The following is a 27,532-nucleotide window of genomic DNA, read 5'->3' on the forward strand; positions in this document are numbered from 1 at the left end:
CCAAGTGAAAGAGCAGATGTCGAGTGCAACCCAGGTCCCAGGTAACATGACTGATCTGGTCTCCATCTAGCTCCGCAGGTCACAACATGCAGAGGCTCTTCAATGGCTAGGCTTATGGAGCGGCTCCATATTCACTGAACAAACAGGAGTCATTTGAGTTCTAATTAAGCCTGTGTAGCCTTGTCCTGCGAGGGTATTCGCTTATTTTGGACAGTCAATGACGGGAGTTGATGGAGTTGCTAGGTGATCCTTTTTCCAACACAAAAATATACCGTCATCGTGAACAGCTGGCCTCTTTTTATTGAATATTCATCTTGGTCTTTATTTCAGCAGAGTGTATTTCCTGCAAACCTGTGTATATTTTGCTATTAATGAGCTCTTTTAATGGCTAATTTCTGGGAAACACTCTGTTCTGTAAACAGTTGACACAGTTTAGTTGAACTGGTACACATGACACCCTTTTAAGTTTCAAGAGTAAAAGAAGTCATCATGTTCATAACACACCTAATAGTGATTTTGAATTAAAATACCATGCAATAGCTCTGCTTCTGGACAAGCATCAAACAAAGAATATTCCCGACCCATTTTATTCATTCAACTCACGTAGTCTCGCATAGCCAGCCAGATGTCGTAATCTTGTGAGAAGCCGGGAAATGGAAGCTGCTACTACTCATTTTGATTCGTTTGTGTTTCCCTGCTGCAGTTTATGTGATCTGTAAGCTGGGTAATGACTCCCAGAAGGCAGTTCAGGTCTTGGAGAGAATGTCAGGTTCTGAGGTGGACTGTGTCACTGCGAAGAACATCTGTGGGGGACTGATGGCCTGGGCCCAGAAGATAGACCCCTCTTTCCCTCAGTATTGACTCAACGTCACAGGTTCTACACTGAGGTTTCATCACGGGAAGCTTAAAGATCATGTAGGTTTTTCTGAGAGTGTGAGAAATCATTGGTCCCATATTTCAGTCTGTTTCAAGAGTAAATTCACGCCAGTCGGCCATTCAGATATAATGTTCATACAGTCCTCTTCCTCCACCAGCCCTGCCGTGTAAGTAGTGTATCATGTAATCATAACGACCGTTTTTCTGCCTTAACTTCTTTTATGTTTGCTGGTTGCATTGGGTATTGCTTCCCTGACAGACAAATATTTTCACTGGTGAAAAGTGAAAAAAATAGTTTCTGGTTTTCAAGATTGTGCTTTAAATGGCAAGTAAAATGTTGTACAAGAAAAAACTGAACATTGTAATCCATTGTCATAACCTTATTCCTGTTCCAGATTGTTCTATTTTTATAACCCCAATGTATTGTTGAGGGCATACAGGGTAATATAGTACTTCATTATGTATTTCGAGTTATTTGGGAACATTGGTATATGAACTATGTGTTAGAGTTATTACACATCTATACATCCATAATGTGTTGTCATTTCCATATATGGAAATGACATAATATATGCTGATGTATACCACCACCCTCTCTAAAAGATTAGACGCAACAGTGCAACAACAGTGTAAGGGATAGAGGATGATGGCATTTTTTTCTACGTTGCTGGCAACTGATTTTCAGAACTGAAGCAATAGATGTCGGGTAACAGTTTTTTTTCTTCTCTCCAGCATAATCCGAATAACGGAAAAGATAGATGAAAGAGGCATGCGCAATGTAAAGATACGTTTTTCGAGACGCCATTGCATGTGAGATTGTAGTTTGAAGATTTATCCTCACCGATAGAAACCCAAAGCACCAACTAGGTAATAGAACTTCAAGCCCCAGGAATCTTTCTCTCCTCCTTTTCTCTCAGAACAGTGGGAGTAGTCACAGCTGGAAGGATAATAAGATGCGCATGAATCTGGCAACCACGAATAGACGACAAGAGAAAGTTTCAAAAATTTAGAGAACTCGGTTGTGAGTCTTAGCACGCTTTTAGACAATCCTGCTAATGCATATGGTTACATTGTTGCTCATTTGTATGATTTAGCGAAAAGGCGAATGAACTTGAATATTTTTTCTGTGTGATTCGATTGTTGGAGTTTTTGGAGAAGTTCCTGCTGTCCACTGACCATGAATCCATCGTCGCCTTTTGAAGAAAGTGGAGGTAAGTAAGCCTATTATGTTTTAGACATATTTTATGGACGATTGGAATATTTAGGGTAATTCATAGGATATTGAAGAATATTTCAACAAGCTTTTATTATGCAAAAACAGGTCTTGTATAACTTGTGTTGCTGGCATTCGTGGACATGAGGTCGTCTTCTGCCAGCAATTCAATCGAAAGTGGGATGGTCCAGATGTTGAGAAGCCTTGATTCCAGATGTTGGTTGTGCATGATGAATAGAAAACATTCCATAATGTATGGTAACCTACACCATGTCTCTAATTTGTCAGATGAAGTTATTAAACATGATGCATTGTTTGTACTTGCTTACAATATAATCGAATTTTCCAATTACAATTATTTGATGTGTTTATTGTATCCAAACCTGATCATGTTTATTTCTCGTGAATTGCATCACTTATTGTTATTGCATAGCCTACTCAGAAAGTGTAAACAGCTTTGAGGTCATGATTTGCTTCGCTGAATTTTTTTCTAGTTTGGTCAAATCTACTACATCTACAAACCTAAACATATTCTATTCTACCACCATTAAATGTACTGTATCTGTTTTGTGACAGGTTTCCTGTGGCCAGGGCAGATATGTGACTCTAGTACTGTGAGGGGACACCATTCAAGAACATGAAGTTTGGAATGGTGACCGCCTCTTGCAGTGAGCGTTGGGGGAATCAATCTAGGACGACTGGAGTATCTCAGCAGTCCAAACTGCACACATCTCTTGCCTGAGAGAGAGAGCTGAGGCCATTTAGTTGAATCATCAGGCTTTGTCCTTGAATTGATTGCCAGGCATCGGTCTGAGAAGTCAATGGGGATGAACGTTTGACTATTGCTATTGGCTAATACTGTTCGTGATACTTTGAAGACCTTGCGTTTCATGTCTCCTAGAATGAGGAGTGAGTGTTTCTTCAGACTTGTGTCTGTTCTTAGTTGTTCAGTGGTGCCTGATTTAAAAAGGCATCACTGACGGTTACAATACTTTACATTTTGCATCATCATCTCTGCCGTTGGAAGAAACCCAATGTCTGCCTGCAGCAGCTCAGCTCCTCCATCCTTTCCCAAAGCCTACCTCCACTCACAAGTCCCAGCCGTGCCTCTGACTCCCTCACCATCGCCGAGCCCCCCGGGACCCCTCTACAGCCGCCTGTCCAACGGGAGTCACGGGAGTCACACTCACAGCGCTCCCAGCCCCACTAACTCCCGCAGCTCCTTCCATGGAGTGTCCTTCCTCCTCCAGATTGGCCTGACCAGAGAGATGGTGAACCTGGAGAACCATGACATGTCTCTGTCTGCGGTCAAAGACCTGGTCTGCTCTATAGTCGACCAAAAGGTAATTACACATCCCTTCCTTGTTATAACACTTGACCTACTGCAGCTAATGCATAATGCCAGAGTGAATATCTATAAAGATATCGATAGAATCGATAGAATGAAATGCAATAAGTAGGCCTGAGCAAGAGAAAGCAAATTCTCTGTAAAATCTAAAAGCTTAGTTGTCTTTTTTTTGCTCCAAGTTTCAAGAAAGATTGGAAAGTCCACTGGAAAGTCCACCAAGCATACTGCTAAACAAATCAGTGGCATAGTTCGGCACTGAGCAAATTTCAGGTCTGAGCGTTGTGAAAATTCTGTGCAACTTCCAGCACGTGTTTTACTATGAACACTGAGGCTGTACCCGCTTTAAGTTACAGCTTCAGACAGTGGTCAAGTAGGCTACTGTGGCTATTTGATCGTAATGTAGGTCTACCAGAGTGGCCTACCATCAAAAACAATGGAGAAAATGCATCCCATAACATTTTAACATGGAAATAGCTGTTCTATCATTCAGCCTACAGTAGCAGCCAATGTGTGTGATTTGATTTGATTTGTGGTGTTCTATGTAGGCCTACATTCCATGAGACTTTTGAAAAAAAACATGCAGGGCTTGACATTAACCTGTTTATCCACTTGTCCTTCAGACAAGGAGGTGACTGAACATGTTGTTGTGTTTGATGCAAGAAACCAATTTTACAAAATAAAATGACAGAGAATCAGACAAATTATGCTACCCTCTGCCTATTGGCTACTTAGGCTTGAATGAGCTATCTGAAAATACAACACTGCCCCTTTAAGAAAAAAAAAAATCTGTTTACCTGACTCGCTTTTCAAAGATGTCTAGAAATGTACACGTTTTCTGCTCTTGCAGGAAGCAATCCCTCCCCCATTGCTGACTACAAATTATCTATAATTGGGCTAATAACTCACTAACTAGTAAAGGATATTAACAAATGTGCACACGTGGCTGGCTACATGCAGCTCTCGCTTTCATCTCAAAACAAGCACATCTACTCACGACCGCTCTTTCTGTACACACAGTCCAGTTCAAAGTGAATGGCACAGATCCATATATGGCAATGGTCTATTTGCATATTATCCTACTGCAGCTCTGATTGGTTTTGCCGTATCGGTCTGTGTAGAGTACAGGCTGAGTATAGCCTGTCAATGCAATAAAATCATACTCCAATGCGTTCTGCCTACAACAAAATGTTATGTTGCATTGAAAGTGGCTAATATTGCATTGATTCGATCACAATTCCCACAGTAAAGGGAAACGTTGATAATGTTGATAGCTAAGGGGGAAAACTAGAAAGTTGAGTGAAGTTCAATCTGGTGTTTCTCTGCGCAGGCTGATATTTCTTCTGCGGGGCAGTCCCGGGAGCGCGCAGCTTAGAGGGAACATTGGTTGCAAGTTGAAATGAACTCTTCAAAACAGTGAGACCGTTATATTGCAGACAGTGTTTGCCATTTCTGTGCCATACTTGTCTGTTTGCACTTTTTGTGACCAGTTTTTGTTGTTGTTGTTGCAGACATCTGTGTCTTGTGCACAGAATGAGTTTTAAGCACCACAGCAGCGTGCTCGGCAGCAGTGAGGCTTCTCCGGTTGGCGTGCACGGTCTAGTAGCATCAGCTATTTACATTGTGGTGTACTCTCACTGGCGACACTAACACTGAACCACTCAGTGGTTTATTCCTCTCAAAGTCATCCACGATGTAATGCATATGCCAGGTTATTTTCCATGACAATTGTGGCTGTCGGTAATGACTTTGGGTTATGGCTCCTGCATAAGAAGAGGCTTTGAACAACTGAAATATAGACTGCATCAATCAACAGTGGTTGCCTTTGTACCACTGGCTAGAAAGATGCAAAGGCAAGTTTGGAAAATCAAGAGCAAACCAGTGGAACCAAATGTAGTTTGCTGACTCCGTTTGTTTGTTCTTTAAATTGTATTGGTGGCAAGCAGACTGTCTCTGTCCATTATAGGGTTGCCATTACCATGCATTGGTCTGGTTTTTAACTCTTAGCAATCTAGAGATGGAGTTGGTCCGTGAAGAACATTCTCAAGACTGGCCATTTGTTCAAAGAGTGTGTCCCTGCGTCCTCCTTGTGCTTCTTTACACACCAGTGTAGATAATAACATACAGTATGAACGGCCTTGTCTCAGACTATAGACGACAGATCCACATTCAGATGTTCACATCCAACTGATACCATACATTAGACTGCTTATTAGGTCCTGAACGTTTAGATAATAGTTATTTCGGACTCAATCTTACTCTCTCTTGTAACATCCGTTACTCAATGCCATTTTGTGTTGTTTTTTTTCCTCCTCGGTTTGTGCCGTTCTATCTGATGGATGGGGTGTAGGCTTTACTGTGGTTATGTGTGGATGTTCCTTTTTTAATGAAATGACATTCACACGTTCACCTGTTGTGTTAGCGTCTTACATCCATAAGGAAGATTACTCTATTTGTGTCCATCATTAATCAGAGACTGAGTGAGGGGATGAGATTATAGAACTCATTCCATCGTGTCTAGTGGATAAAAGGAAGGGAGGGGTGGGAGCAAAGGGATCAGGTGTTTTGGAGTAACGGGTGAGAAACGTAATCATATTTTTCTCTGCGCATCCTGGCTGGCCCACATAGTCACAGTATAGATACTTTGTTCACTTCTCGCCTCTCCTTACTCATCACCTCTGTAATGCAAATACTCTGTAACCTTTTCCTCTCAAGAGATTCATTGTTCTTAGAAATTGGAGTCGCTTTGAGCTACGTTGAGCTGACACGTTCCATTCAGTACAACTGAGCTGGTGAACATACCTTAAACCATCAGAAAGGCCTGAAACCCATAGAACTACCAGTGCTAATTCAGAGTGCATTTCTTGTGTCTTTTACTGTAATGTAGGCCAAGTTCACAGTCCTCCAGGCCACTGTAATGTTGTTGTTCTTTATGGGGTCTGCTGATACTGGTCTGCAGAGCATCTGATCACTGATGATATTTTCATAGATCTTGTAATGTATTGGCAAGGTTGCTAGAGTCAGCTACAAGAGCTAAAGAAAATGTTGTAATTATGATATGAAGAAAGTTCTTTTAGAAAATCAACACAGTCAGTTTGCATTAACCTTAGACGAGTTATTACTTTAAAATCAGCTACTTACGGTAACATCTGCTGAATAGGCACTGTACTTTGAGTTACAAATGATCCAATTGTTATAAAGTCTGTAATGTCTTGATATGGCTAGTGGTTGTTCTATATTGCTGCTGTTATAGCAGGTCACAGTATTCTCTGTCTGATGAAATCCACCCATATGGCTTTGATATCAGTGGAAAATATCACTGTGCTCTTTTCTGTCCATCAAGTCCATCCTCACTGAACTGAAGTATGCATGACTATTGTTAACCTTTTAATAAAGCAGCAGCTGGGTTTGCCTCTGTAGCTTTTCCAGCTGACAAGCTCGGACCCCACCTCTGCCTTTCTAGATTCCTTCAACAGTGGAGAGCCCGGGGTTCCTGTGTCAGTGGTGAGCGGACAGGAAACATGTTTTATATGCTAATATCTCAGTAGATAGTCTGGACAGAACTTTGCCCCTGTGTGCTATCATTTCCCACGCTGAGCGACTGTGTAGTTGGTAAGCGGTCCACCAGTCAGTCACTGAGCCAGGCAACAAACATGGAGCAACATTAGTCAGAAGTATATGCTGTCGGAGCAGTTGTTTCCCTTCAAATGTTTTGAAACGGAGTAGTATTAGATTTGAATTTGCACTGTCCTTGGCCTAGTCCTAGATTGACAGAGTAGATTCTCCCTTGTTTCCACTGAATATATACATGGGCTTACATTGTTAACACAGCATTGACATTTTATCTCATGGCTGAACCCTCTTTTTGAATCCCACTATTTAGGGAATGAAATCAGTTATAGCTGTGTATTCTATGGACTCCATACAGCTCATTCATCATCCAACTGACTGCCAAAGCACTGGGCCCCTTTGGGATGTGCATTGAATATGCCCTTATTCACTGATCCGAGGTCTGTTTTGTCTCTATGGTTAAGATAGGTAACCGATCATTAAGGGAACTTTTTACAGTACCTCAAAATTAGTAAGATTGAACTTGAGATAATCTGATTTCTAGATGATAACTTCTTCTTCAAGTCTTCTGCGTGGCTGTAGCCCTCTGCTCCACTTCAGTCAATGTGATGATGACCCTTTGAGGGTATCGTCAGTTGGCGTGAGAGCACCATCCTTCACCCACCCACACAGACCAGGCAGGCTCCTCTGGGACTGTGAGGTGACACAGCAGAAAGAGTGAGTGACGTGACCCACCCTGAGGGGAACCAGGCTGCCCTGGTTAGGCTCTCTATCTGTGGCTGCCTGCCACCAGACTCTGGGTCTGTCTCCTTGGCCCCGGCCCTGGGTGTTTGGTCGGGTCTCTGTGCGTGATGAATGGGGTATAAACAGTGATAGCGTCAGCTTGTGGAGCTGCTTCCTGTTTAGTGTCGCCCAAGTCCTCCCGTGCAGCCAGAGAGGGAGCAACCGCGGGACAAAAGTTCATGACTTCCTGAGAGTGACTTGTCTTTAGCAGCCAGCCGGCCCAGCCAACCAGCATTCCTCCGCTTCCCATCCAGGCATACTTGAAGGATGATGTTATGTTGTTGGGATGGGGTGCCATCCCAACAAATTCAACTATAACACTGGGTTTCTGGATCACGTCAGACAAGTTGTAGAGGATGGTGTAATGGTTATGGCACGCTCAACATGCCTTGATATCCTGTCAATGCAGCATTAAATAGCAGGTGGGGATGTTTGGAGGCGAAGGTTGGAAATCTTAGCCTTGTCAGTTGAAACATTGAAAGTGTTTGATATAAAATGGAAGGTTTATAGCGTGTCTTGGCCTCCAAGTTAACGTTCCTCTCTAGCTGTTCGAGGGGGAGGATAAAGCTTGCAAGAAGGAAGGAAATTTGAAGTCCTTTTGGCATAGACGATAGGGGAAAAAACATCAAACCAAGGCAGTTTTATGAACATTTCTACTTTACCCCTTGTCCCTAAGATAGTCCTGCTCTGTTCTGAACATATTCGCCACAGCTGGATATACTGTACTGTGAAATGTGGCTGTCTGGCACAGTACAGCACACCCTTGCTTTCCTACTGGTTTGTTAGTGCAGTAGAATAGCTCCCAGTTCCTGGTTGAGAGTAGCACAGCTGCCTGCGTAATTAGCTGAACAAAGGCCTTTTGAGAAGCAGACACTCAATAGGTCAAGCTGAACAACATGAAACAGTATGGTGAAAACAGCAGCATTTGGGTAATATTTTGAACCTTTTGAGTGACTCTAAATAAGGTTTCGTGTAAAAACTAAAACTTTAAACGGACAACAACTGATGATAAGCAAGGGATTTGCACATCTTTGATGAATGGAACAGTACATGCAGCCTAGTGATTTGATTTGCCACACACAGCGTTTGTTTAGTTGGTACATCATCAGCTTACGGCACTTAAGTCGCCAACACACGTTAATAGTTTTAATCACCCCATATTCGATTAAAGGATTTATCAAAAAGACAGGAGCAGAACTGATTTCTGCGCGAGCGAGAGAGAGAGAGATGAAAACCAAATTAGAAAACGAGAGAGTGCAGATGGAAACTGGAGAGTGCTCCTCTCCCACAGGCCGTAACTAACTGAAGCTCACAGGAAATAAATCACGTCCATCCACTCCTCCTCCCCTCCCCCATCCTGGACAGCTCAGCCCAGCTCTGCTCAGCCCAGCTCTGCTCAGCCCAGCTCTGCTCAGCCCAGCTCTGCTCAGCACACATCTGCATGTTCCTATGGAACAACCATATTTCACCCTGAGCACGGCTGGGCTCCGCTCTGGGCACTATGTGTTATATACATGGGGCAAGACACATCCTGGAAAGCACATTTGGTTGCTTCTGAGAAAAAAAAGTTCAAAACCTGTCAGTGTTATAAGTTATGGGAGTTGCTTCTGAATGGAGACCGTTACAGTATATATGATTTCAGGGTTCATTTTTCCAGCTTACATGTTTTTCTTCGAGTTCATGTGCAGGCTTAATGTCATATTTCAAATTTCAATCTTTTTAGGCCAGTCCAGGCAAAATGATGGTTGCATGAATGCAGCAACTGAGGGATACCTGTATCACCATAAGCTTTCACTTATGTCTGGAATAACCATGTGTGCAAGAAATCTATCCATTTTTCCAGTCCTGAGTAATTTGTGGGAATAGAGAGCGGGATCAAAACACTCTATAGTTAAGTGAACTGAGTAATGTCTCCCATCTGCAGTTCACATTTCTCCAGTCTCAATCTCCCCCAATTGTAGAGTGGCATGGCAGAACAGAACACTCACCCACAGGAGTCACAAAATGACAGACTGGGGCATTGTGACTGGTGAAGGCTGGTCCTGGCGATGGCGGCAGGCCTGCATTGGTGCCTGGCTTGTGGTCTGCTGGCCAGCTGGCCTGCTAGATGCCCAATGGTGCCCTGCTGTGTGGTAGGAACCAGACCCAGCCATAGAATTTACCACCACCCTGTGGTTGGTTTGTCTCTGCACTGGCAGCGTCTGTGGGCCACTGGGACGGATGTCCTTCACCATCTTCTATGACTGTACAATGGTAGCTAGAGATAATCTAGTCTTGCTCCAGTCTCTATTGGTACTGATTGAATAGTTCTAAGTAGGGGTTCAAACTCTGATTATATTGAAGGGGCAGGTGTATAGATTTTCAAGCACATGCTGTACAGTAATCAACCTCAAACGACTTTATATTTATAGCTGTGCTCACCTATCCCTTTTAGTACAGCCTTTGTCAAGTGATTGGGGACAGATAAATTGTAGAGCGAGTAATTAAAGTAACATCCCCTCATAAATCTTACACCAGCGTGCGATATATTCCTGTTTATAGAAGGATGTCACATTTCCCTCATTGATTTGGCTGGCGGCTGCTCACTCACTCTTGGAGTTACAGGATACTTCCCTCTCTGCACAGACAGGCGTTCCACCTTGTCTGCACTCTCTGACCTGGCCCGCCTCAGCAGCACACTTAATGGATTGCGACCTTGACCAATGCTGAGGGCACTTGCAGAGACGTGGCCCAGTGTCAAGTTCACAGACTAACAGAGAGGGGATTCAGGAGTCCGGCCTGGTCCTATGTTGGTTGATTTGCCGTGCCTCTTTACAGATAAACCCTAATGACATTACTGGTCTCAGAATGGAGGTCAGTGTCCACAGAAGTCGTGGAGACACAGTAGCAATGGGGGAACTGTTAGCTCTCAGAAGCAATGTGATTTCCCCCCATTAGGTTAATAGCAGCAGGTTGATACAAAACCATATGAAGCCTAGTGTTTTCTGTCAGACGGCAGCACCAGCATTGGCACCATCGGTCCCCGACGTGGCGGGCGGCAGGTTTGAAAATGCTGCATTCGGAGGTGTTTTTTCAGAACTGTTTTCCTCTCCTGTTTGTCAGCTCACTGAGTGATCTACCAGGCTGATAGCAAGGTGGCAGGGGAAGTGCAACAGGGCCTCGATACCAAGCAGCACGAAACCCATAACCCATTGAGAACTTAAAGGACACGTACGATGATTTTATGGTGACGTTGAGCAACAATGGATCTGATTTGATCTCATCGTGGTTGAAAAAGCTAATGTATTTCAGCATCTCTGGTCGCCGTGTTCTTTTAACTTGTATTGTGTTTACTTTTGTCTCAGCCACAAGTAAAAAAAAGTCCGTTGGTGTGACGTCTGTCACCATGTTTCCGCAGCCAATACATACTCTTAACTTAAGTCCCTCTCCAGAGCCTCTCCCTGTTTCCACAGCAGGCTCTGTTTTCGCCTGCTTCTCAATCAGCTGCCTGCGGTTAGTGGAGGAATACAGTGTGTTCAGTGGCCTATTTCGTCTGTGTGGTTCTGGCTCTGTCCAAGTGGATTCTCTGTCCGCTGCAGTGGCTTTTATTCCTGTCTGTATCTGTGTGTCTGTCTCTGTGAGTGAAAGTTTATCATGAGCAAAGTGGGTTTTTACAAAATGTTGACCTAATTTTACCTAGAGTGTGTGCATGTATTCTGTCGACTATTTATTTCAGCGTTTAGAATGATAAGCAGTGAAGATGGTCAGCAATGATATGGAGTCATGGTCACCTTGTCTACTGTCAAACCCTACAGCTCTTTATATTAGCAGAGCACAGAGATAAACTCTGGATTGCCATCAATATCCTTTTACCTAAATCAAAATCTTCACATGATTATTTAATCTGTGTTCAAAATCAGATCCACCTGGCCAGCACTAGTCCCCTGCCATTTCCAGACAGAGAGTAGGGAGTGTTCCTAGTATATCTTCAAGGCACACTGGGCTGCAGAAGCATCACCAAGGGCCCATAACTCAGAGCCCAGGGCCTAGCAGAGCTGCTCAGATCACACTGCTCTCTTCCTCTCTTCCTGAGAGGTCGCAGCTCCTGTGACTCAGCCTTCTTCCTCTCCTCCTATCAGCCCCCGGACACATTCACTTTCTCACTCACAAACTCACAAGACAACCAGGGGAAGAGAGCCAGTCTCTCTCATCTCTAAAGAATGGACTGGGGCTCTCAGCTTTCAGACAGCTCTCGTTAAGGACTCGTTAAGGAGCTGGCCACCAAGTAGTGACCTCATCTCCACTATCTCCTCTCCACTGAGGACTGGACTGGAGCACTTGATCCACTTGAGGACACGAAGGAGTAGTGTTGAGTAGTTTTGAGTCTGAATCCACACAATACTCAAAAGGGCAGTAGTAGATCACAGTGCAGGCTAAAGGTTTGAAGAGTCTCCAATTAGAGCAGTACAACCACCGTGAACAGGAAGAGAGGGTCCATTTCAGGCTGAGGAGTATCATAGTATCATAGTATCATTATCACAAATGCAAATGAAGTAATAGGAGTATTCCCCTATGGTTTGTCCTGCTAGTGGAAGTAGGTCTATGCTGACAGGTGTATGTGCTCTCTTCATGAGTACACTGTTCTGTGGTTTGGGGAGAGGCCTAGACCTAAGCTCAGTGGTTAGCACTGGGATTTCACCTTGTCAGCACTTGGTATCTCAGTACGGGTTTTTCGAGGTAAGGGCCCCACACCAGCACTGAATTAGTTACATATGACGGTTTGGCATGTTTTCAAGCTCTGTTCTTTTCATCTCACAGTGGACTGAACCTATAAGGTTGTGGTGTTCACACTTTTCTTGAAACATAGTGAACATGAGTAGAAGAAGGAGCTAGTGTAATAGCGCTCTGCAAAGATGGTCAGACAATAAGTTACTCTGTCATTATGGTGACCCTTGTCCACAGACAGAGTGGAATGTGCAAGTTCTGCCTTTTTGTTCCAAATCCTGTCCTGAGCAGATAAATGGGAAACGTTTTAGCAGAGGAAGCTTTTTTGCTTTGTGCTTCATAGTCTTTCCACTAACACAGTCTACCTTATTGTGTCACTGATGAATTCAAAACCTTTCCATTTTTTCCATGAACTTCTCCCATTGAATTACACAGTAATACATTTTCAGATGTATCTGAATCGTCATACCACGTGGAACTGAACTTATGGTCGCTTCTGAGCAAAAAGAACATTTAAAAAAACAACACTCCCCCACCACATAAATTTCCTTTTCACTGCATCTTGTTGCACTGGGCTCAGTTTGTTACCAAGATGGATTTTCTTCCGTTTATATTTCCTGCTGTGAAAAGTGGCTACCAAGGCCTGTAGCAGAGTAAATACGAGCGAGAGAGTGCGAGAGTAACAGATAAACAGAGGGAAAGACAACGAGAGAGAGGGAGATTAAGAGAGAGGCTGACAGAGAGAGTTGGTCTGTCCGGGAAGTAAAGCAGTAGTATGTGTGAAATGTGAACCATATGTGGACTATAGTGCTATGCAGATGGGCTGTGCAGTTGGCTGCTCCCAGTCTCTCTGCATTTCTGCTCCAGCTGTAGTGTGTTTGCCTTGGCTCCAGCCTGCAAAATAGGGAGCGATTAGTTTGATGTAATGCACTGTAATGCTCTCTCTCTCGCTTTCTCTCTCTCCCTCTCCGCCCACTGGCTGCTGGGCTGGGCAGAAGGGAAGGCACATGCTCTGCAGACGCCTGGCCTCAGAGATTATAGGAGCAGTTTATTATATTACATAAGTGTGATTCTGCATATACTGTACAGCATAGAAGGCCTACTGTATGTGGGAAGAGCTGTGGAATGGCCAGATGCATTTTCTATAAAAGCCCCAGGGAAGCAGCACGTATCTACTCTAGGCTACTGTACATCAGATGTCTCATAACTAGGGCTGTGGCGGTCACAACATTTTGTCAGCCGTGATTGTCAAGCAAATAAACTGTTGGTAATTAAATGTTAATTAACATAAAAACAGTTAGCATCTCCTGGCTTCCACACTGTCGTGACTTGACTTTAACATTAATCAGAAGACTGTTATTTATCTAATTAACTAACTATGTTTAATTGTTACTGGATTAAATGAATCATGTAACAATTAAGTCATTAGAATCTGGGGCACCACGAGAGCGGTTCTTTAAGAGTTACCATCTCCCAAATTTAACTCTAAAAGGTCTTTACCTATCACATCTATAAACAGTCAACTTATTAATGTTAACCTCGTATAATATCACCATTCTGAACAGTCATAACCTCCTTGCATCTGCAAAAACCCGAGCCTTACTTATGATTCAGTACTACACAAATTGGTTTAATTACATATTTACTAGCTAATTCAATGGGAACACAAGATAAACCTACACACTTTGCACCGGTTATTGACAAGAGACTTAATATGCTGAAAACAGGTCCCTGCGGAATGACAACAACATGGCTGCTTGTTTAAAGAAGAGATGGAGAGAGAGAGACAGAGACACTTAAACTCTGTTTTTCACAATTCCTGACATTCAATTCTAGTAAAAATTCCCTGTCTTAGGTCAGTTAGGATCACCACTTTATTTTAAGAATGTGAAATGTCCGAATAATAGTAGAGAGAATGATTTATTTCAGCTTTTATTTCATTCATCACATTCCCAGTGGGCCAGAAGTTTACATACACTCAATTAGTATTTGGTAGCATTGCCTTTAAATTGTTTAACTTGTGTCAAACGTTTCGGGAAGCCTTCCACAAGCTTCCCACAATAAGTTGGGTGAATTTTGGCCCATTCCTCCTGACAGAGCTGGTGTAACTTAGTCAGGTTTGTAGGCCTCCTTGCTCGCACACGCTTTTTTAGTTCTGTCCACAAATTTTCTATAGGATTGAGTTCAGGGCTTTGTGATGGCCACTCCAATACCTTAACTTTGTTGTCCTTAAGCCATTTTGCCACAACTTTGGAAGTATGCTTGGGGTCATTGTCCATTTGGAAGACCCATTTGCGACCAAGCTTTAACTTCCTGACTGATGTCTTGAGATGTTGCTTCAATATATCCACATAATTTTCCTCCCTCATGAAGCCATCTATTTTGTGAAGTGCACCAGTCCCTCCTGCAGCAAAGCACCCCCACAACATGATGCTGCCACCCCCGTGCTTCATGGTTGGGATGGTGTTCTTCGGCTTGCAAGCCTCTCCCTTTTTCATCCAAACGTTACAATGGTCATTATGGCCAAACAGTTCTATTTTTGTTTCATCAGACCAGAGGACATTTCTCCATAAAGTACGATCTTTGTCCCCATGTGCAGTTGCAAACCGTAGTCTGGTTTTTTTATGCCAGTTTTGGAGCAGTAGCTTCTTGCTGAGCGGACTTTCAGGTTATGTTGATATAGGACTCATTTTGCTCTGGATATAGATACTTTTGTACCTGTTTCTTCCAGCATCTTCACAAGGTCCTTTGCAGTTGTTCTGGGATTGATTTGCACTTTTCGCACAAAAGTACGTTCATCTCTAGGAGACAGAACGCGTCTCCTTCCTCAGCGGTATTTTTTTTTCACCTTTATTTAACCAGGTAAGCTAGTTGAGAACAAGTTCTCATTTACAACTGCGACCTGGCCAAGATAAAGCAAAGCAGTGCGACACAAACAACAACACAGAGTTACACATGGAATAAACAAGCGTACAGTCAATAACACAATAGAAAAAAGAAAGTATATACAGTGTGTGCAAATGGCATGAGGAGGTAGGCAATAAATAGGCCATAGTAGCGAAGTAATTACAATTTAGCAGATTAACCGGTTTAGGATAGGGGGCAGTATTTTCACGGCCGGATAAAAAACGTACCCGATTAAACTGGTTATTACTCCTGCCCAGAGACTAGAATATGCATATAATTGTTTGATTTGGATAGAAAACACCCTAACGTTTCTAAAACTGTTTGAATGGTGTCTGTGAGTATAACATAACTCATATGGCAGGCCAAAACCTGAGAAGATTCTATACAGGAAGTGCCCTCTCTGACCATTTCTTGGCCTTCTATAGCCTCTTTATCGAAAACAGAGGATCTCTGCTGTAACGTGACATTTTCTAAGGCTCCCATAGGCTCTCAGAAGGTGCCAGAACGGGGAATGATGACTCTGCAGTCCCTGGGCGAAAAACAGTAGCGCATTTGGAAAGTGGTCGATCTGAGAACAATGACACGTTCGCGCGCGTGCACGTGAGGAGTCCATTTTACATTTTCAGTCTTTGAACGAAAACAACGTCTCCCGGGCGGAATATTATCGCTATTTTCAGAGAAAAATCGCATAAAAATTGATTTTAAACAGCGTTTGACATGCTTCGAAGTACGGTAATGGAATATTTTGAAATTCTTTGTCACGATACGCGCCGGCTCGTCACCCTTCGGATAGTGTCTTGAACGCAAGAACAAAACGCCGCTATTTGGATATAACTATGGATTATTTGGAACCAAAACAACATTGGGTGTAAAGTAGAAACTTTAGGGTGTTTTCTATCCAAAGCCAATAATTATACGCATATTCTAGTTACTGGGCAGGAGTAGTAACCAGATTAAATCAGGTACGTTTTTTATCCGGCCGTGTCAATACTGCCCCCTAGCCCTAACAGGTTAACCTCTTACATCTAGATGTTTCGCTAGCAGAACACCGCTCCAATATCCAATGATAGGGCGTGGCGCGAATTACAAACTCCTCAAAAATCCCAAAACATAAATTTTTCAAACATATAACTATTTTACACCATTTTAAAGACAAGACTCTCCTTTATCTAACCACATTGTCCGATTTCAAAAAGGCTTTACAACGAAAGCAAAACATTAGATTATGTCAGGAGAGTACCCAGCCAGAAATAATCACACATCCATTTTTCAAGCTAGCATATAATGTCACAAAAACCAAAACCACAGCTAAATGCAGCACTAACCTTTGATGATCTTCATCAGATGACACTCCTAGGACATTATGTTATACAATACATGCATGTTTCGTTCAATCAAGTTCATATTTATATCAAAAACCAGCTTTTTACATTAGCATGTGACGTTCAGAACTAGCATACCCACCGCAAACTTCCAGTGAATGTACTAAATTACTCACGATAAACGTTCACAAAAAACACAACAATTATTTTAAGAATTATAGATACAGAACTCCTTTATGCAATCGCGGTGTCCGATTTTAAAATAGCTTTTCGGTGAAAGCACATTTTGCAATATTCTGAGTAGATAGCCCGGCCATCACGGGCTAGCTATTTTGACACCCACCAAGTGTGGTACTCACCAAACTCAGATTTACTATTAGAAAAATTGGATTACCTTTGCTGTTCTACGTCAGAATGCACTCCCAGGACTTCTACTTCAATAACAAATGTTGGTTTGGTTCCAAATAATCCATAGTTATATCCAAATAGCGGCGTTTTGTTCGTGCGTTCAAGACACTATCCGAAGGGTAAAGAAGGGTGACGCGCCCGGCGCGTTTCGTGACCAAAAAATTCAAAATATTCCATTACCGTACTTCGAAGCATGTCAAACGTTGTTTAAAATCAATTTTTATGCGATTTTTCTCGTAAAAAAGCGATAATATTCCAACCGGGAAACCCTGTTTTCGTTCAAAGAGGAAAAAATAAAAACATGGTGTCGGCTCGTGCACACGCCCCAGTCTCATTGTTCTCAGATCGACCACTATCCAAATGCCCTACTGTTTTTCAGCCATGACCTGCAAAGTCACCATTCAACGTTCTGGCGCCTTCTGAGAGCCTATGGGAGCGTTAGAAAATGTCACGTTATGCCAGAGATCCCCTGTTTTGGATAGAGATGATCAAGGAGGCCAAGAAATAGTCAGAGAGAGCGCTTCCTGTTTGGAATCTTCTCAGGTTTTGGCCTGCCAAATGAGTTCTGTTATACTCACAGACACCATTCAAACAGTTTTAGAAACTTTAGGGTGTTTTCTATCCAAATCAAACAATTATATGCATATTCTAGTTACTGGGCAGGAGTAGTAATCAGATTAAATCGGGTACGTTTTTTTATCCGGCCGTGCAAATACTGCCCACTATCCCCAACAGGTTAACACTGTCCTCAGGGCCTCTAGCCTCCAGCTAGCAGCCCGTATGGATCAGTCATAAATACCATTCTGCTTCCTGAACAATGTGTGGTGGCAGAATCAAATTCCCCTATCATGGGTGGCGGGCTCACTGATCAACAACATTGTCAAGAGAGAGGGATGATTTTTGCCTTTGTTTTCATAAAAGCGCAATGAGGGTGTGTGTGTGTGCTTCTTCTTTTACTACTACTACTACTACTACTACTACTACTACTACTACTACTACTACTACTACTACTACAACAACAACACCACCACGCCATAAGACTGCTGAACAATTAATCAAATGGCCACCCGGACTATTTACATTGACACCCCCCCAGTATATAGCCTCGTTATATTATTTTGTCTTACTTTTTATATAATTTTTTACTTTAGTTTATTTATGAAATATTTTCTTAACTCTATTTCTTTAACTGCATTGGTGGTTAAGGGCTTGTAAGTAAGCATTTCACAGTAAGGTCTACACCTGTTGTTATCGGCGCATGTGACAAATAAAATTTGAATTGATTTGTGTTCTTTTTGTACATGATCAAAAGGACTAGGGGAATTAGACAAGCTAATGATATGGTAAATTAGCAGTCATGGGAAGCACTGAAAAGCCCTTATTGTCAACAAAACACTCCAAACACATTGGAATATGGCGTTGTTTTTAATGAACCCCATAGATCTGAACTAAGACGACTAAAACCAGAAGTCTGCCAATAGAGAAGTTCGATTTTCAGTTCTGTCATTTTTATGCTTGTGGGTAAACCATACGTTTATGTTCTAAAATGAGCAGCTCATTCGTATTTCTTCCACCCTGCCAGTCTCCTCGCCTCCTCAAATTCCTCTTGTAACACTTTGTATAATGTCCAGTACATAATATCATAAAGTGTCAAATGTTTATTATACAATCTTCATTGCCAGGAAGAGAGGGTTTTGATATGAACAGCCTACTGTTGCTTACATATAGTTTATGTTAGTGCTCTCTCTGCTATGTGGGGTATATGACGTTGCTGTTTCGAATTATATGAATCATCTAATGAAGACCAATGCAATCATTTCACTGGAGACAGACAGAGGGGAAACTTCATTTAATAATTAACACAGTTTTCCATTTAGACTAAATGTGCTTGATGTGACTCACACACACCAATGTCTTTCCTCAAGGCTATATCGAGCACAATTAGCTTTTCCCATGTGCAGCTTTTAGACCGTGTATTCAGTGCATTTCCCACTGATGTGTTCTCTAACATGTGCCACAAAGTTAAACAGCAGTTTTGCGTTTGACATCAAAACAATCTTCCTCTTTGTCATAGACTTTCAGTCTCACATATTGTAGTGTCGTTCCGTTGCACTTAAACCACACAGTACAGCGTAGCTCCTCTTCACATTTAACATTCAAGCTTTAACCCTCTGTGTCACATTCGGAATTGAACCTTTAACTTGGAGCGGATCCTTCTCTGACCTATTGCTCCATGTATAATGCCTTACCACCACCACCACATGACAACAGTGACACATCCACAATCAGTGTCTTAAGGTCTGCTTCCTCTTATGACTTCATCAAGACACATTAGTTAACCAGGCAACTAAAACAACTGGATAACATCTTGTGCTTCCCGGTCGGTCGGTCGGTCTGGGGTTGAGGGGCCAGGCTGTTCTTTGTGCTGATAAACAATGTCATACACAGCTATGAATGGCTGCATTATGGCAGATAAAAACACCTCGTTTCACACTCCAGTCTTGTGATGGGCTTTATCGTCTTGACTTCTGGCGCTCAGTACCTTGATGAACCTACAACACTGCACAATGTGATTTGAGTGTTTGCTTAAAGTAATAATATTCTACAAAAATAATGACTGTGGTTTTGACATGAATATGACCCAAACATATTGACCATATAAGTCAGGAGGACCCAGATCGGTTGAAGAGGCTTTACTTTCACAGGAATCACCAGAACCCACTTTGCTGTACAATATTTTGCTGCTTGGTGGTGGAGTCCTAGTGGAGTAAGCAGTGAATATACACTATATTATTTGGACAGTGAAACTCAAACTTTTAAATTGGCTCTATACTCCAGCATTTTGGATTTGAGATAAAAATGTTTTATATGAGGCGACAGAACAGGATGTCATCTTTTATTTGAGATTATTTTAATTCACATCTGTGTTACTGTTTAGACATGAATGCACTTTTTGTATCTAGTGCCCCCTATGAAGCGGTCATAAGTATTTAGACAAAGTCACTTATAGTGTCAAAAGTTTCATATTTTGTCCCATATTCCTAACACGCAATGACTACATCAAGCTTGTCACTCTATGAACTTGTTGGATGCATTTCCAGTTTGTTTTGGTTGTGCATCGACTTATGTTGTGCCCAATAGAAATGAATGGTAAATAATGTATTCCGTCACTTTTATTGTAAATTGAAAAATATATTCATGCCGCTGTAACTTTCTCACTTATCATTATTCAAGATTCATTCGAGATTACCCATAATCATTGTAGCATCCACATTAATGTAGAAGTGTTCAGAAATATATTTAAATTGATTTACAATCAAAGTGACTCCAAAATGACACTACACTGTTTACCATTCATTTCTATTGGGCACAACATAATCCATAACACAACCAAAACAAACTGCAAATGCATCCAAATAGTTTTATCTCAAATCCAAAATGCTTGAGTATATAGCCAAATAAAAAAAGTTTAGCATCACTGTCCAAATAAATACGTAGAGGAGTCATTTGATGTGGTTTGTTTTAATGTTCTCCTTGCGTATTATCCTTCATATTACAAAGCCATAAAGCAATACCAGTTGCTTGTTGAAACATGGGTTTGATAAACAAAGCCTGTACTGTAAGTGTCCATCACTGCAGACTTGGCCCAGAGCCACCCTCATAAAGGTGTCAGGCAGCCCGGGTCAGACAGCATACCTTCCACAGTGTAATCATGTGTCCATCTGTCAGACCCTGCCTGCTCCTCTCCCCTCTCCGACAGGTTTTCCCTCTTACCACCCTCCTCTCGCACTGATGACTGATTGCCTTTGGCCTCCCACACAGACACATGCAGTCAGGCAGTGGCACACACACACATACCAGGGTTTTTTGGTGGTGTAGAGACATTTTGGAATTTGTTAACCAATTTCCTGCATTCCTCCATGGAACTGAGAGAAATTTGTTCAGTTTTAAAACACATTTTTGTGCAATTCTACATATTTTGCGATGGAGCTGAGAGACAATATTGCCGCTGTAGAGCTAATTTCCTTGCAATTCTATGTATTTTGCCATATGGCTAATGTTGTTTTGGGAATTTTTTATTCTCCCTGACTGTCTAGCTTTTATTTTGGTGATTGTTAGTTCTCAAAGATTATATTATTTCAAAAAATATGCAGTGAGTGCCTTCAGAAAGTATTAACACCCCTTGACTTTCCACATTTTGTGTTACAGCCTGCTTTTAACATGTATTCAATTGAGATTTTGTCACTGGTCTACACACATGGACTCACTCTATGTGCAATAACAGTGTTTAACATGATTTTTGAATGATAGTGGTAGATGCGTCATGTTATGGGTATAGTTTTTTAGGAGAAAAAATAAATGTAATGGAGCTAAGCGCAGGCAAAATCCCAGAGGAAACCTGGTTCAGTCTGCTTTCCACCAGACACTGGTAGATGAATTCACCTTTCAACAGTAGAGGTCGACCGATTAATCGGAATGGCCGATTAATTAGGCCCGATTTCAAGGTTTTATAACAATCGGTAATCGGTATTTTTGGACACCGATTTGCCGATATTTTTCTTTTATTATTTTTTTTGTGACTTTTTTTACACCTTTATTTAACTAGACAAGTCAGATTAAAAACACATTCTTATTTTCAATGACTGCCTAGGAACGGGGGTTAACTGCCTTGTTCAGGGGCAGAACAACAGATTTTTACCTTGTCACCTCGGGGATTAGTTTTTGCAACCTTGCGGTTACTAGTCCAACGCTCTAACCACCTGCCTTACATTGCACTCCACGAGGAGCCCGCGTGGCAGGCTGACTACCTGTTATGTGAGGGCAGCAAGAAGCCAAGGTAAGTTGCTAGCTAGCATTAAACTTATCTTATAAAAAACTATCAATCTTAACATAATCACTAGTTAAACTAGTAATATCATCAACCATGTGTAGTTATCTAACGTGTCCTGCGTTGCATATAATCGATGCGGTGCCTGTTAATTTTCATTGAATCACAGCCTACTTCGTCAAACGGGTGATTTAACAAGCGCATTTGCGAAAAAAGCACTGTCGTTGCACCAATGTACCTAAACATAAACATCAATGCCTTTCTTTAAAATCAATACACAATTATATATTTTTAAACCTGCATATTTAGTTAATATTGCCTGCTAACATGAATTTCTTATAACTAGGGATGTGACGTTGTGTAAATTCTCTTGCATTCCGTGCAAGCAGTCATGGTATATACAGCAGTTTGGGCCACCTGGCTCATTGCGAACTGTATGAAGTCCATTTATTCCTAACAAAGGCCCGTAATTCATTTGCCAGAATTGTACATAATTATGACATAACATTGAAGGTTGTGCAATGTAACAGGAATATTTAGACTTAGGGATGCCACCCGTTAGATAAAATATGAAACGGTTCCGTATTTCACTGAAAGAATAAATGTTTTGTTTTATCGAAATGATCGTTTCCGGATTCGACCATATTAATGACCAAAGGCTCGTATTTCTGTGTGTTATTATGTTATAATTAAGTCTATGATTTGATATTTGATAGAGCAGTCTGACTGAGCGCTGGTAGGCAGCAGCAGGCTCGTAAGCATTCATTCAAACAGCACCTTTGTGCATTTGCCAGCAGCTCTTCGCAATTCTTCAAGCATTGCACTGTTTATGACTTCAACTCCCTGAGATTAGGCTGGTGTAACTGATGTGAAATGGCTAGCTAGTTAGCGGGGTGCGCGCTAATAGCGTTTCAAACGTCACACGCTCTGAGACTTAGGAGTGCCTGTTCCCCTTGCTCTACATGGGTAACGCTGCTTAGAGGGTGGCTGTTGTCGATGTGTTCCTGGTTTGAGCCCAGGTAGGACCGAGGAGAGGAACGGAAGCTATACTGTTACACTGGCAATACTAAAGTGCCTATAAGAACATCCAATAGTCAAAGGTATATGAAATACAAATCGTATAGAGAGAAATAGTCCTATAATTCCTATAATAACTACAACCTAAAACGTCTTACCTGGGAATATTGAAGACTCATGTTAAAAGGAACCACCAGCTTTCATATGTTCTCATGTTCTGAGCAAGGAACTTAAACTTTACCTTTTTACATGGCACATATTGCACTTTTACTTTCTTCTCCAACACTTTGTTTTTGCATTATTTAAACCAAATTGAACGTTTCATTATTTATTTGAGGCTAAATTGATAGTATTTATGTATTATATTAAAAAATTGGCCGATCGGTATCGGCGTTGAAAAATCATAATCGGTCGACCTCTATTCAGCAGGACAATAACCTAAAACACAAGGCCAAATCTACACTGGAGTTGCTTACCAAGAAGACAGGGAATATTCCGAATGGGAGAGTTACAGTTTTGACTTAAATCTGCTTGAAAATCTATGGCAAGAACTGAAAATGGTTGTCTAGCAATGATCAACAACAAATTTGGCAGGTGCGAGGAATTTAAAGAATTTAAAGAATAATGGGCAAATGTTGCACAATCCAGGTGTGGAAAGCTCTCACAGACTTACCGAGGAAGACTCTCAACTAATTGCTGGCGAAGGTGGTTATAGAATGTATTCACTCAGGGGGTTGAATACTTATCGTATCAAGATATATTGCTGTTTTATTTTTCATGATTCTTTTACAAATGTTAGAATTTTTCTTCCACTTTGACATTACAGAGTATTTTGTGTAGGTTGTTGAGAAAAAAAGATAATTAAATCAATTTTAATCCCACTTTGTAACACAACAGTAGTGCTGAGCATTTAGTGCTTTTTGAGGTTGGTTTTGGTTGGTTTATTCAATTAGGGTTCAATTAATAAAAGTATCATGATGATAGTGACTGCCCATTACTGCTTATCATTAACCATAACTTATTCATATTTCTTGACTTTAATAAAATATTTCAGTTGTGTATATGATATGTTTTATTTGATAGCTTTGTTATTTCATTTCAAGTCATAATCTATAAAGAGCTGCTGCCTATACTGTCTGACAAAATCATTATTTTGTAGTTCTTCAACTGTCAATCACTAAGATCATGTATTTTCAAGTAGAGATACTTCACAAAACAACAGCTGCTCACTATATCCCCTCACTGTAATGTCCATGGAGAATAAGAGCGCCTCCTCCCAGCAGCCCACTGCACTGAGGCTAGGTAACACGGTCACCACCGATAAATCCACAATAATCGAGAATTTCAATAAGCATTTCTCTATGGCTGGCCATGCTTTTCTCCTGGCTACCCCAACCCAGGGCCAACAGCTCCGCATCCCCCGCAGCTACTTACCCAAGCCTCCCCAGCTTCTCCTTCACCCAAATCCAGATAGCAGATGTTCTGAAAGAGCTGCAAAACCTGGACCCATACAATTCAGCTGGGCTAGACAATCTGGACCCTCTCTTTCTAAAATTATCCACCTCCATTGTTGCAACCCCTATTACCAGTCTGTTCAACCTCTCTTTCGTATCTTCCGAGATCCCTAAAGATGGGAAAGCTGCTGCTGTCATCACCCTCTTCAAAGGGGGTGACACTCTAGACCCAAACTGTTATAGACCTATATCCATCCTGCCTTGCCTTTCTAAAGTCTTCAAAAGCCAAGATAATAAACAGATCACTGACCATTTCAAATCCCACCGTACCTTCTCCGCTGTGCAATCCGGTTTTCAAGCTGGTCTCAGGTGCACCTCAGCCACGCTCAAGGTACTAAACGATATAACTGCCATTGATAAAAGACAGTACTGTGCAGCCGTCTTCATCGAACCTTGCCAAGGCTTTCGACTCTGTCAATCACCGTATTCTTATCGGCAGACTCAACAGCCTTGGTTTCTCAAATGACTGCCTCGCCTGGTTCACCAACTACTTCTCAGATAGAGTTCAGTGTGTCAAATCGGAGGGCCTGCATATTCGTCGCCAGACCCACTGGCTCCAGGTCATCTATAAGTCTATGCTAGGTAAAGCTCTGCCTTATCTCAGCTCACTGGACACGATAACAACACCCACCTATAGCACGCGCTCCAGCAGGTATATCTCACAGGTCATCCCCAAAGCCAACACCTCTTTGGCTGCCTTTCCTTACAGTTCTCTGCTGCCAATGACTGGAATGAATTGCAAAAATCGCTGGAGACTTATATTTCCCTCACTAACTTTAAACATCATCTATCTGAGCAGCTAACCGATCGCTGCAGCTGTACATAGCCCATCTGTAAATAGCCCACCCAATCTACCTACCTCATCCCCATATTGTTTTTATTTACTTCTCTGCTCATTTGCACACCAGTATTTCTACTTGCACATCACCATCTGCTCATCTATCACTCCAGTGTTAATTTGATAAATTGTAATTACTTCGCTACTATAGCCTATTCATTGCCTTACCTCCTCACGCCATTTGCACACACTGTATATAACTCTTTTTTTCTATTGTTTTATTGACTGTACACTTGTTTATTCCATGTGTAACTCTGTGGTGTTGTTTGTGTTGCACTGCTTTGCTTTATCTTGGCCAGGTCGCAGTTGTAAATGAGAACTTGTTCTCAACTAGCTTACCTGGTTAAATAAAGGTGAAATAAAAAATAAAATTAAAAAATCGCTCATTTATCTGTCTCTTCCGTAGCAGGTGTAAAAGAAACACAGACCAGACAAGTAGATGCGCAATGGATGATGGTCATTGCAGTTAATTACCATGTTTTATGTGCAAAATTATGTCGAATATTGGCCCGTTGGAAACTACAACTTCCTACTACATCGCACAGTTCAGGTTGGATCTGATTTGTCTAGAGAAACTTTGCAATATGCACATTACGCTCACAGAGAAAACCGAAGTAAATGGAATCCAAATAATTGAACCAACTTCGGTCAATTAGGTGTTTAAAAACGGAAAAATAACAGAACTTTAAGTTAATCGCTCAGTGCTACACAACAAAATGTGGAGTAAGTCAAAGTCAATAGCTCTATGACAGGGAGAGAGAGAGGTCATGAGCAGATGAGCTCCCACATTTTTTAGCATGTTTTAAAAAAATAGATTTAGAGTGAGACCAACTTAGAGTTTTTGGCAGGGACATATACAGGATGCTACCCTAAACAACATAACCTTCACTCCAAATCAAAACTCCAAACCTACAACCTTGACTTTGGACTGAATTACCTGGAATGCTCCTTACATCCAAGGATTATTATTCCCAAACTATACAGCTCTGAAAACACCATCCAACCTGGAACTGAGACTGAACGCTAAGGCTACCAAGTTTGCTAGGACAAAGAGATACAACTACAATTACACCCCCCCCTGCCCAGCACACAGGCACTGTTGGGGCGAGAGACTCTGAACTTACAATGGCTAGCCCCAAGTCGCTATATATTATTTTTTTCTTGTTCATTTTGCTATATTGCGATTTGCCTCATGACTACTGCATACTTTGTTGACTACAAACTTTCTTTACCCAACTGTGGGACAGACTATGTTTGTTCCCACATTCGGGACTTTGACTCTCTATTGGTTACACAGACTTTTGGCCTCCCATTCTAACCACCTCTCGCCTGCTTTGTTGATGATATCTTGAAATGTGCATGTACACCCTGGCCCATCTACTGTTGCTAGCCCCAATTCTGACTTGTGCTCTGATATCTGCTTCACTGATTTCTGCTCTCGTTAAAGCCTGGGTTTGCTGCACGTTAGAACACTAGAAGCTTATTACCTAAAATGGATCAATTGAAAGTGTGGGTTCACAGCTCCAATCCAGATGTGTTGGTCATTGCTGAGACGTGGTTGAGGAAGAGTGTTTTGAATACTGATGTTAACCTTTCTGGTTATAACCTTTTTCAGCAAGACAGCTCTTCCGAAGGTGGGGGAGTGGCAATCTTTACCAAGGATCACCTTCAGTGCTTGGTTGTCTCCACCAAGTCTGTCCCCAAACCATTTTATTTGCTTGTTTTAAGCATTAAACTTTCAAATAGCTATTTTTTGACTGTTGCTGGGTGCTATCGTTCTCCATCAGCACCGGCCTGTACCCTACCTGCCCGAAGCTCTCTCCTTGCCCCTTACACTAAGTCTGAATTTGTTCTGCTCGGTGACCTAAACTGGGACATGCTTAAACCACCTGACCAAGTCCTAAAACAATGGGAGTCCTAAGTCCTAAAGCAACTCCCTAAATCTTTGTCAGGTTATTACAAATTTGAAGGTATGACTCCAAACACCCAGAAAAGGTTTCTCTCCTCGATGTTATCCTCACAAATAATCCTGATAATTATCAGTCTGGTGTTTTCTGTAATGACCTTAGTGATCACTGTTTTACAGCCTGTGTTCGTAATGGCTGCTCAGTGAAACAACCTGTCATGATTTGTCATTGACACTTACTAAAAACACTTTAATGAGCAAGCCTTCCTTCATGAACTGGCCTCTGTAAAATGGTATAGAA

General features: G+C 41.8%; 1 protein-coding gene across 3 annotated transcripts in view; it reads left to right on the forward strand.

The window, feature by feature from the left end:
• Positions 1-73: 73 nt before the first annotated feature.
• The window catches only part of LOC106610794 (serine/threonine-protein kinase D3), a 64,607-nt gene continuing 37,148 nt past the window's right edge, over positions 74-27,532 (forward strand). Inside the window, exons 1-3 of one of the 3 annotated variants that reach the window (XM_045723429.1) lie at positions 74-2,087; positions 2,198-2,342; positions 2,666-3,432. In XM_045723429.1, coding sequence (XP_045579385.1) covers positions 3,124-3,432 — 309 coding nt within the window. In that variant the 5' untranslated portion in view covers positions 74-2,087; positions 2,198-2,342; positions 2,666-3,123. The remainder of the gene's footprint in view (positions 2,088-2,197; positions 2,343-2,665; positions 3,433-27,532) is intronic. The other 2 variants (XM_045723428.1, XM_014210381.2) reach the window with 2 other exon arrangements.

Source organism: Salmo salar, chromosome ssa09 (genome assembly GCF_905237065.1).
Source record: "Salmo salar chromosome ssa09, Ssal_v3.1, whole genome shotgun sequence".
NCBI classification, from domain to species: domain Eukaryota; kingdom Metazoa; phylum Chordata; class Actinopteri; order Salmoniformes; family Salmonidae; genus Salmo; species Salmo salar.